This window comes from Chrysochloris asiatica, unplaced genomic scaffold (genome assembly GCF_000296735.1).
Source record: "Chrysochloris asiatica unplaced genomic scaffold, ChrAsi1.0 scaffold00096, whole genome shotgun sequence".
Taxonomy (NCBI): domain Eukaryota; kingdom Metazoa; phylum Chordata; class Mammalia; order Afrosoricida; family Chrysochloridae; genus Chrysochloris; species Chrysochloris asiatica.
This window is the reverse complement of record NW_006408614.1, coordinates 3825195-3836556: the sequence shown is the minus strand read 5'-3', so window position 1 is coordinate 3836556 and position 11362 is coordinate 3825195. Positions and strand designations below refer to the sequence as shown.

The following is an 11362-nucleotide window of genomic DNA, read 5'->3' as shown; positions in this document are numbered from 1 at the left end:
CAGAGAAAAAGAGGAAGACCCCTAACGAGATGGATTGGCCAGGTGGCATCACTGATGGACTCAAGTGTGGCAGCGATAGTGAGGTTGGTCCAGGATCGGACATTGTTTCGTTCTGCTGTGCGTGGGGTCGCTATGAGTTGGTTCCAACTCGATGGCACCTGACAACAACAACAACAACAACAACAAGGAGCCCTGGTTGCACCGTGGTAAAGCACTCAGCAGTTAACCAAAAGGTCAGGAGTTCAAACCCACTTAGCAGCTCCACAGGAACCCAGACCTGGTGACCTGTTGCTGTAGAGAGGACAGCCGGGGAATCCTTGTGAGGCAGTTCGACTCTCTCCTATAGGGCCACTGTGAGTCAGAATCAACTCAACAACACACAACTAAAAGTGCTGGGAAGAACGCTACCTTTCCTTCTAACAGACCAGCAACACCACCAGGGAACTTGTAGAAATGCCAATTCTCTGGTCTAACTCCAGACTTACTGACTCAAAACGTCTGGGGGTAGGGCCCAGAACTTGGTTTTAACAAGGCCTCCAGGTGCCTCTGATGCCCACTACATACCCTGACCAATGAACCAACGAGGAAGCACGTCTTCCACGAAGCCAGTGGAAACAGAAGTCCAGACTGGGACTTCAGAGTGCCCGTTGTTGGGTGTCAGGTCTGGTGCATCTGAGATGTGCATGAAGAGAAAGCGACCTCAGGGGCAGGACTCCTCAGAATTCTGGATTGCTCAGAATTCAGAGACAAGATCCAAGCACGGAATAGCCCGAACCGCCACCATAAACAAAAAGCAAAAGCAGAAAAGCTTGCCAAGGAAAGCGAGGCATGGTCACAGAGGAGGACGCAAAGTCACCCAAGCCCAAGCAAGAACCCAGTGCAATCGGGAAAGCCTGGTCAGCAGCGTGGCCTGAGAAGAAAGGCCAAAGGCAGCAGAGGTGAGACTCACATTGATGACAGTGACTATGTGAAGTGCATGGGAACTGAGAGGGAGAGGCTGTCCGGTGAGGGTGTGACTAGGGCCTGAGTGAAATTACCACCCAACGGGTCCTATTTAATTTTCTGAAGATAAGAAAAGCTTGGACAAGATTAACTGTAGATGGGAAGGAGCCAGTAAAGAAGGTGTGGTTTCTGTGGCACAATTAAGAAAGGGAAGGGTCCCTGAACAGGAAGGGATGGGATCAAAGGGCTAGGGAAAGGCAAACGTCACTGTTTCTCCCCTGGAAGTGGGACTGGAAAAGAAAGCATGATTTCTGAAGGAGATGGGCTCGCTGAGACACGCAATGGCAGTTGTCCTTTCTGTTTGGGGTGTGTGCTCCATTAGGGGTAACCATGGAATGTGAGTGTGGGGAAACCTGGATAAGCTGGAAGTAAGGTTCTAAATCTTGGGGTTGGAGTTGGAGAAAGCACAGAGATAATAGCATTATCTGAGAGTAGACAATGGGTAATGACAGGAAAAGAAGACCCTGATATGATAAGGAACGGGATGACTACAGCGAATTTAAAGTAAACCGAAGATGCAAGAATTAAGGGGAAAAACGCAAACACTCCATCACTACCTGATTCTCCTGCCCTGTGCTAATTTACGGACTGATAAGAATGAGACAGGCGAGTCCTCATCCTGGCAGGATCTGCTCTGACTCCCCCTCAGGCTGACCACGCAGGACCCTTAGGTTCCTGAGCCAGGCTAAGGACTGGAAATGAGACTCTGGTACCCAAACCTGTGCCCGTTCTCAGATGGGGGTTTTGCACTCATTCCCATCCCCAGCTGTTAGCTGCATCAATTCCACCGTCAGCTGCTTCTGTTTCCTCAGAGCCCGCTCTGCTCCAAATCTCTCTCTTGCCCAGGAGAAACCACTTTGCAATTTCTCTCGACTAAAGCTTTAATTGGCTTTTAGCCTCATTGCTCCCCAAAGACCCAAAATGTAGGCACAGAGCACACTTCTGTGCTTCCCTCTACAGCTGGCTTTCGGTTACAAATTCTGTATCTTTCTCAGCAGACGAATGACTCCTCCAAATTTTCAGTTGAATGCTGAGTTTTTCTTAAAGGGGCCAAGCTTCAACAGCCCAATGCGATTCTTTCAACACGGGCAACATGGCATTTACTAAAAGCAGACAGATGTTTCTTTACTTGCCTTTTAGACCCTATCCACCATAACTCCAAAAAAGGGAACAGGGGACAAGCTATTGCAGAGGATTCAGGAGAGGTTGGTCTCACAGCATGAGAGCTAGCCTAGGTGACTTACGCTGGGCTTTGAGTCTATGACACTACATATGTCAAATATACATGTACTGTATGGCTCTTATCCAAACCACTTCTAGCACATTTGATATTTCACCCTTTTGGATATCTCCAACAAGGTTCATAAACTCCAGCCTACTTCTTAGGCAAAAGGAAAATTCAAACACTGCTTCCCCAAGAGACAGTCTTCTTTTTCAATCCATTTGCTATGATCTTGCATAGAGGAGGTCCTGAAGGTGATCATTTCAAGGCAAAACCAGTCTAGGTGTTGAAAGAAGAGGAATCTGTTGATTTTTCCAGCATGCATCATGTCTGAGAACCAGCAAGTCCCCTAGTAAAAAGAACAAGGCTCCACTCCCAAACAGCTCATGTTTGAAACATCCTTGATGGAAAACCTCTTCTCCTTAATAAGACAACAAGCTCTCCGTCAAAAATGCAAATCGGGCTCAGGCAGATCACTCCAGCCAGACCATACAGACAGGTCTGATTCATTGCTTTTCCTGCCAAATTGGCAAATCTCAAGATTTTATAATGGAGCCTGTAAGGTTGCTGTGGAGAAAGAGATCGCAAGGACTGACGAGAGCAGACTGACGGGGTCCTTCCCTGGTTTCACACAAGAGGACGAAGGGGAGTCTTCTACAGAGCCAGTGCTCAACTATCCTAAGGGGTACAAGTAGATTAGAGCAGAACAAAGAGTTTAATGAGGAGGACAAACCATACTCAACCATAATGATATCAACCAGGAAAGAAAAATAAAATAAAATTAGCTTTAAAGAAGAGTTACCATCCAGAACTAGATGGTGCCCAGCTACCGTAACAGACCCATCTGAGAAAACTCAAGATGATTTAAATAAAAGAAAGAAAGAAAAGACCAGGCTTACCAGTCAAATAGAGACAGAAAGAAGGCCAGGACCATGGGCCTCAGTCTCCTCCCTTCAGGCCTGGAACTGAATTCACTCCACATGGCTCAACTTTCCGCTAAACAATAGACTACCTTATGAAAGGGAACAGTAACATTAGGGAGGTGCATACTCCTTAGAACAATCAACCATTTAAGATCAAAAGGACAGCATGTGCCCAAGGACACAGTTCCCTAGAAGAAGGGAATACAGAGAGGACCTGAGATCCATGATACTCCCCATGTTGTGGGGAACCAACAACATGAGACAAAAAGTGTACGGCTAGGTGAACGAAAATTGGATCCTTCATCCAACTCGCAATGAAACATATACAAACAGAAAAGTCACAGAAAGGAAAGGTCACAAAACTGGTTGAAGAAAGTATGGAAAGTGTGTGAAGGAAACATCTTATTGTAAGCAGACTCTAAGATAACCCCTATGACCCACACCTCCAATTATCTGTGCTCTTTTGTAGTCCCCTGCCCTCTAACCAACACAGTATGACAAAGATGGTGACGTCAACGAGTGGGTGACCTCAGAGCAGACTGTCTTCCTTGCTGGACCTGAGGATATAAGTTGCCATACAGAGAACCAAAAGCCTGCAAGGAAGTGAGGTCCTCAGTCCAGAAGTCTACAAGGAACGGGATCTGGCCAACAAGCCATGTGCTTGATGTACTTGGAAGCTGAGCTTTCTCTAGCTGAGCCTGCAGATGACCCACACACCTGGTCTGCAGTCTTGGGAGACACTGATGCAGAGAAACTCTCTAGATTCCTGGCCCACAGCAACTAGGAGATAATAAATGTGTGGCTCGAGGCTGCTACATCTGTGGCAATTTGTTATTCAGCTACTGAAAACTAATACTCACACTCACACATTTAAGATAGCAGTTGGCACTTGAAGAATGGAGCAATCTCCACAGGAGGAGCTGGGAAACAGGCAGCACTCGTGGTGGAAGAGGAGACACACAGACACAAAGGCAGACGAGGGAAGAGAAGGTTTGGAGTAATAAAAAGTACTGTTCAGCTAGATCAAAGCTTTGAGTCAAGCAGTCCCAGTGGCACTGTAGGATAAGCACTGGACTACTAGCCACAGAGTGGGCCTTCAATCCATCAGTAGCTCTGTGGGATACAGATGAGGTTTTCTACTCCCATGAAGATTTACAGTCTTGAAAACCCTATGAGTCATTCTATACGGTTTGATTTGGGGCTGATTTCGGGTAGGATTGGAGTCAGAATTGACTTGACAGCAGTTAACAACAACAGTGCAAGGACCATCAAGGCTGGAGAGCCGAGATCCTCAACCACTGGGCACAGAGGACTACATACAGAGTGCCCAGCACTTGACAGATTCTTCATAAACAGATGATGGATGGATCAGAGTGGATGACTAGAGGGTAGATGGGGGAAGCACAGCTGGATGGGTTGGATTAGATGACTGGGTGAATTGGTACATGGATGGATTAAATAGACTGGATTGGGGGGGGGGGTGCTTCACCTCTCTATGACCAGGCCCCTCATAATCATTCCATAAAAGCTAAGTGAATAGCAAAAGCAAATGGCACCGGTTGTGATGGCTTAAGATGCAAAACTGTACAAACGAAGAAACCTTAAGCTATTTCATTTCTGTCCATGAATCACGACAGCCTTTATGTTAAATATTTAACACAATTTCAAAATATATTTGATCATAGAAATTTTTAGCTAGCACTTTTTACATGATTTTGTCCAATTCCTCTACTTCAGAAGCTGAATAAAGATGTTAAATAAGTTCCCTTTACTCTCGTCTTTCCAGTGTCCGGGTTGCTACTAGTTGGACTGTTTGGTGCCTGGTCAAAGAAACAGAAAATACCCAGATAGCTGAGGAGAATGCATACTGAAAACAGACTCAAAGAAAATTAACTTTAAAGTTTTATAAATCACAGTGGAAAAAAATACATCTATGTATTTTTTGATGTAATAAATTTCCATTTGCAAGGTTATTCGTGCCAGCATTTACTACTTAAAGCAAAGATTGGAACCTGGGGGCTTTTGCATAACTTTTTGACAAAACTATCTAGCAGCTCAATAGGGGCTCACAGGGCAGCACTTTACAGTATGTTCAGATAAACAATCGTTGTAGCAATTTTATACATTTCCTCAAAAATCTCTCTCAACCTATTGTCAATCTCTTTAAAACCTTTACTCCATAATTGCTATCAGGCCTGACTGTAAGGGTTGGATATGTAAAGGTAGACATTTTGTAGCAAAAGGAGGGGAGTGGTTGGTTTTGCAGTCCAGGAGGGAAGATCCCTGGGACCATCAAGGGAGAAGACTGGAGTGTGGGACATTACCCAGAGAAAACAGTGACACCAGAGATGGAGGCAGAGACAATGACGAGGAGAGATGGAGCAGCTGGGGACTCTAGACCCAGAGAGGGAGAGGAGCTGTGTGCTGATGACCAGGAGGATGGCTTGCAGGGTATACCCTTTCGTTGTCTGATAATGCATGGAGGGGATTGTAATCATGGCAATGAAACAATATATGATAGGATGAATGTAAACCTAATGTTCTCCCAAGGAAATGATCACATAATCCACAACAAAAAATTAAAAAACAAAAAAGCTTTTTTTTTGTACTGACAATATATTTTCTGTACTGACAATATACTAATTTCCCCAGACTCGGATAACAAGCACCACAGATTGGATGGTTTAAAATAACAGAAGTTGATTCTCTCACGGTTCTAGCAGTGAGAAGTCTCTCTGACTACATCATTTCTTTCCATCACTTTAGCTTCTATACATTCAAGAGCAAGTTTCAGAGTCTCTTCTGACATCCATTTGGTCTTTTCTGTCTTGCCTATCTTTTTAATGATCTTTTGCTTTCTTTACATATGATGTTTTTTGTCTTTAGTCATTAGTGTCTAATGCATCAAATCTGTTTTTGAGATGGTCTCTAAAGTCAGGAGGGGCATAGTCAAGGTCATATTTTGGCTCTCATAAGCTTATTTGAATTTTATTCAGCTTCAAGTTAACCTTGCATAAGAGCATTTGAAGGTCTGTTCCACAGCTGGTCCTGGCCTTATTTTGGCTGATGTTATTGAGCTTCAACAGTGTCTCTTCCCACAGATGTAGTCAACTCGACTTTCCTGTGTATTCCATCTGGTAAGGTCCACGTTATGTTGCTGAAAAAAAGGTATTTGTAATGATTAAGTTACTGGTCTTATAAATTCTATCATGGGATCACTAGCATCATTTCTATAACCAAGGCCCTATTTTCCAATTATAGATCCTTCATCTTTATTTCCAGCTTTGGCATTCCAGCCACCAGTAATTATCAATGCATCTTGATGACTTGTTTGATCAATTTCAGACTGGAATAGTAGAATTCTTCAAATTCTTCATCATTGGTTTTAGTGTTTGGTGTGTAAATCTGAACAATGGTGATGTTAGCTGGTCTTCCTTGTAGGCATATGGATATTATCCTATCACAGACAGCATTGTACTTCAAGATAGATCCTGAAATGTTCTTTTTGATAATGAACGCTATTCCTCTTCATTTTTGTCATCCTCAGCATAGTAAACTGTATGATTGTCCGATTCAAAATGGCCAATACCATTTCAGCTCACTAATTCCTAATGTATGGATCTTTATGCATCCCATTTCATGTCTGACAACTTCCAATTTTCCTAGATTCATACTTATTACATTTCATGTTCCAATTATTAATAAAAGCTTGCAGCTATTTCTTCTCATTTTGAGTTGTGCCCACTCAGCAAATGAAAGTCCTAAAATCTTTGCTGCATCCAAGTAATTAAGATAAGGTCTACTTTGAAGGGAGTCCTGGTGTAGTGTTGTAGCATAAAGCACTGGACCGCAAGGTTGGTATGAAATGCAAGGTTGGTGGTTCAAACCAACCAACTGCTCCTCAGAAACCCTCTAAAGGCTTGTTAGGATTTGAAATGGACTTGATGGCAGGTAATAACAGCTACTCTGAAGAGGCAGCTCTTCCCCGGTCGTATTTTGAGTCCCTTCCCACCTGAGGAGCTCATTTTCCAGCACCATATCAGGCAATGTTCTGCCACTATTCATAAACTTTTCAATGGCTATCCTTTCAGAAGTGGTCCACCTTTCTTTCTTCCTAGTCTGTCTTAGTCTGGAAGCTCTGCTAAACCTGTCCACTCTGGATGTCTTAGCTGGTATTTTAAAAACTGATGGCATAGCTTCCAGCATCACAGAACACAAATGCCACCACAGTACATACAACAAGTGGTGACATTTTATTTGTGTAAATATATGGCAACTATCAGGATAATGGGCAAATACCATGACAAGGAAATTTACAGAACTTGTTGTTGCATTGTTGTTAAGTGCTGTCAAATTGGTTCTGACCCATAGAGACCCTGGAAAGGGTTTCTGAGGAGCAGGTGGTGGTGAGCTTGAACCACCAACCTTGCAGTTCAAACGGCTTTGCAGTCTAGTGCATTAACTCACAGCACCACACCAGAACTTAAAGACTACAATAACTAGAAAATTAGGTCATTCCAACTGCTGCAGGGATGAGAAGGCCGAAGAAGTGTCATGCACTGCTAGTGGGAGTGTCAACTGGAGTAACCCTGATACTTTGGGCTCAGTCAACCATGAATGAACTGCTGCTCTGCCTGGCTTGGTTCCCTGTCCAATGTTGCTCTGGGAGACTTCCCGGGAGGAAATGAGTGGCTTAGTACAGGGCTTGAGTTGTAAGTGCATTTTACGTCCTGATCAGCAATCTTACAGGCTATGACTACACCACTACCCACTTGAAAAGAAGACAGGAGAGCAAAAGTAGAAAGCAACTGGAATGCAAAGATGAACTAGGATTAATAATCTATTTATAACTATAGCATAACACCAAAACCCTTTCTAGAAGTCTTAGGAAAAGTGCCTGGTGTTCTTAAGACTATGGTGTCTTTCAGCAACACATTTCAAAACTGAAAATGGTGCCAAAAGTTTTAACACTCCTAACTTTAACCAGATTTTATATTATCCTGAGCAACAGATGCTGGTTGGAATATCCTAAAAGACACTGTGAGTTTTTTCAAAAAGAGCAGATTGCAACTTTCCTAAATATCAAGAGGGCAAGAAATGAGAAACAGCCATGTAGTTTCCACAAACTCTATTTAGAGGCTAGCAAGAAAAGAAATCTGTACCAGACACTAAGGGAAGAAGTACGGGCGGCTTCTTCAGGCAGGGTTAGTAAGGAAGCACTAGAAATACCAATAGGAGAGGGAGAAGTAAGAGGAATGAAGGAATCACATGTCTTTCCTTATACAAGGGAGGGAGGGCAATTACACTAGAGCATTAATCCCGACCAAGTCTGACATCAAAATTTCCCAAACTAATGTCCTCTCCCAGACAGCGGTTGTCCCATCCTTCCAGCCAGCCACACTCATAGGAGCTTCAGCTGTTTCACCCCTTCGACCTGAGGCTCAGAAGGAGAGAGGCTGCAGAGGGCTGCCAAGCCGGGTCGGTCACCAGAGCTAGCTTTCCACGAAGTCATTTAGGGTCAAACATTCAGCAGGTTTTAAAGTGCTCCTGTGCCTGGCTTTGTCTTCCTCCTGAGTTACTTTTCTTCCTCAGTAGCTTGCTAAGGAAGGACCTGGCTCGGTAAGGTCCTGGATACTTCCCTCTCTTTCCAGTGTAAAGACACGAGTCACACACTGAACTGCTTGACAGTACTCATGCACTTAGGAAGAGGGCCATGGCAGTCAACTGTGTTCAGAGATAGACCGGAGGAAGAAGCACTGAAGAGTGAAATGCAAGAGAGCACCCAAATGAAACTGGATGGGTGCTGACCAGTGAGACCATGGGGCCTCTGCAGGTCACAGGGACAACCACGGGAGCTTGGGTGTCCCGATCAGAATGCTCGATAAGGAGCGAGGAAGCACGAGCTGCTCCATTCAAGGAGAATTTCCGGGCTGAAAAGTGTTTCCACATGAACCCTGAGCCCACTCTCACTCCAGGCCCCTGCTCATCAGCAGCAGAGAAGCAGGGCCATCCTCAGGTGGTCACATGCAGAAATCTCCCCCAGCTCCTTCCGGACAGGAGTGAGGGGTGCACACGTATATGTGGAACATCTCCCTTACTCATCTGCTGGCCTTCCTCCGAGCCTTTCCCGCGGGCTGTGCCAGACACGTCTTCCAGATCAGCTCACTATCTAGTCTGCCTGGGCCAGAGCAGTTGGGCTCAACCTCTCCCAGCACTCCATTTGGCTGGAGAACATACACGCTCCACGTGGCACTCTTAGAAAGTTCTAAACAGAAAGGAATCCATTGTCATGGTCCCTCCTATATCCCAGAGTGGGTCAGGTAGGATCCTGGACCCAGGATCTCACTCAGGTGTCTCTAGTTGCTGTCTTCTGTGACCAGAGGACTTGTGACAGCAATTTCAATCACAGAAAATAAAACTGACTTTTAAATGGGATTAGAATCCCAATATTTTCTAGAAATAATCTGCTTATGTATTTAGGGGATCCCTCACGCCACAGAAATACTTATAAATGTACCAAATGGAACCAAAGTCCAGGGTAAAGGAAAGTGCTGTTTTTTAGTAAGGATTTGAAAAACTGGTTTAATTCTGAGAATATCAATCTCAGGATGGGACTGAACTCCACGTGAGAAATCTGGAAGTGGACTATTAATACACCCCCAAACCTATTATGAACAGGACAGAAGTCACCACTGACCCCCCCACATCCCTCCCCCCAGCATCTTCTTTCCTCTTGTAACTGCAGCTGGAAGCCCGTCAGCCTACAACCCTCCTCCCACAGAGTTGCCCCAGGAGAGACACTGTGAAGCGACTGAGTCCTGTGTAGCTCATTCTGCAGCAGGGAGAGAGCGCGTCTTCCCACACTAGGTTTACAAAAGCAACATGTCTAACAGCAGCCCAACACTCACCTTTTTCAGGAACACAAACAGAGAGTTTCTGAATGCCATCAATAACCACACTTTGTGTGTTGCTATGTCCATCTTCCACATCACTACCATCGAACTGAGCCTCTATGATGACATCAGGACTATCATCGCAGCCTTTTGGGGACAGGGGCAGGGGACGGCGTCTGCAGAGCTCCTCGGGGATATCTGACTCATTGGCAGTGTCAGTCTCTTTGTCATTGCTCTCCGGCTTAATTACCTGAAGAAAACAGAAACATTCTGCTAAGTCACTGAGGAGTGAGGCTGAGGGGGGCACGAGGAGAGCAGAGTTTCCTTTCTTAATGGTTCCTTTCCAAGGAAAAAGTGTGCATTCAGAAACTTCAAACACCGCACTATAGTCTGAACAGGGCCTTTTCCCTCCAGATGCAAAGACCAATTTATGAAGGTGATTCATTCAGCAATGTCAGGTTGGCACTCCACTCCTCAAGATGTCCAAGATTAGCACCGTGTCTACGTCTCACTCTTCTGATGCATTCTCATCTCCTGCTTCAAAGGCCTGGCATACCAGAAGTGCCAACCTTCACCAGGACTCATCACACAGGGGCCATGAGTGTGTTTAACAATGACAAAAGACAAGATGTGGCACTGCCCTCCACATGAAACTGCAAGAAGACAAGATAAAGTGGGAGAACCAAATTTACATGCACACAAACGAGATTAGAAAATGTCCTTATGACAACATCAACCCTGAATTCTCCATGTGCAGACCTGAAATCAGACTCTAACGCACAGACTGGTGGCCATTTACACTAGTGATTGTTGTTGTTGTTATTGTTAAGTGCCATCAAGTCAGTTCTAACTTTAAGCGACCCTGTATAGGTTTCCGAAGAGCAGTTGGTGGATTTGAATTGCTGACCTTGTGGTTTGTAGTCCAGTGTTTATCCTACAGCACCATACCAGGAGTGGTTAGAATAAAGCAAATCAGAGAAAAGAATCTAGATGAGAACCCAGTTAATGTATTTGTCGTATGATGGCCACATAACACCCCTGGATTTCTAGAACACTGTAGAAAAAGAACAAGGGGCTTCAAAAGTCCGTGGACAGATTCTATTATCTTTTCATTCCATTTTCCTGTGGAATCTGTAAAGCCCCCGCCCCCCATATACCAAGTGTTATTAGTCACCTTTAAGGAGCTCTGGTAGCGTAGTGGTTACGAATCGGGCTGCGAACCTTAAGGTCAGCAGTTCGAAACTACCAGGTGCTCCGCGGGAGAAAGATGAGGCTTTCTACTCCCGTAAAGATTTACACCCTCGGAAACCCTATACAGGGTC

At 44.7% G+C, this 11362-nt stretch overlaps 1 protein-coding gene across 1 annotated transcript in view; it reads right to left on the bottom strand.

Moving 5' to 3' along the window:
• DIS3L2 (DIS3 mitotic control homolog (S. cerevisiae)-like 2) overlaps window positions 1-11362 on the bottom strand; it is a 429536-nt gene that overhangs the window by 312967 nt on the left and 105207 nt on the right. Inside the window, exon 5 of the mRNA XM_006866746.1 lies at window positions 10056-10290. Coding sequence (XP_006866808.1) covers window positions 10056-10290 — 235 coding nt within the window. The remainder of the gene's footprint in view (window positions 1-10055; window positions 10291-11362) is intronic.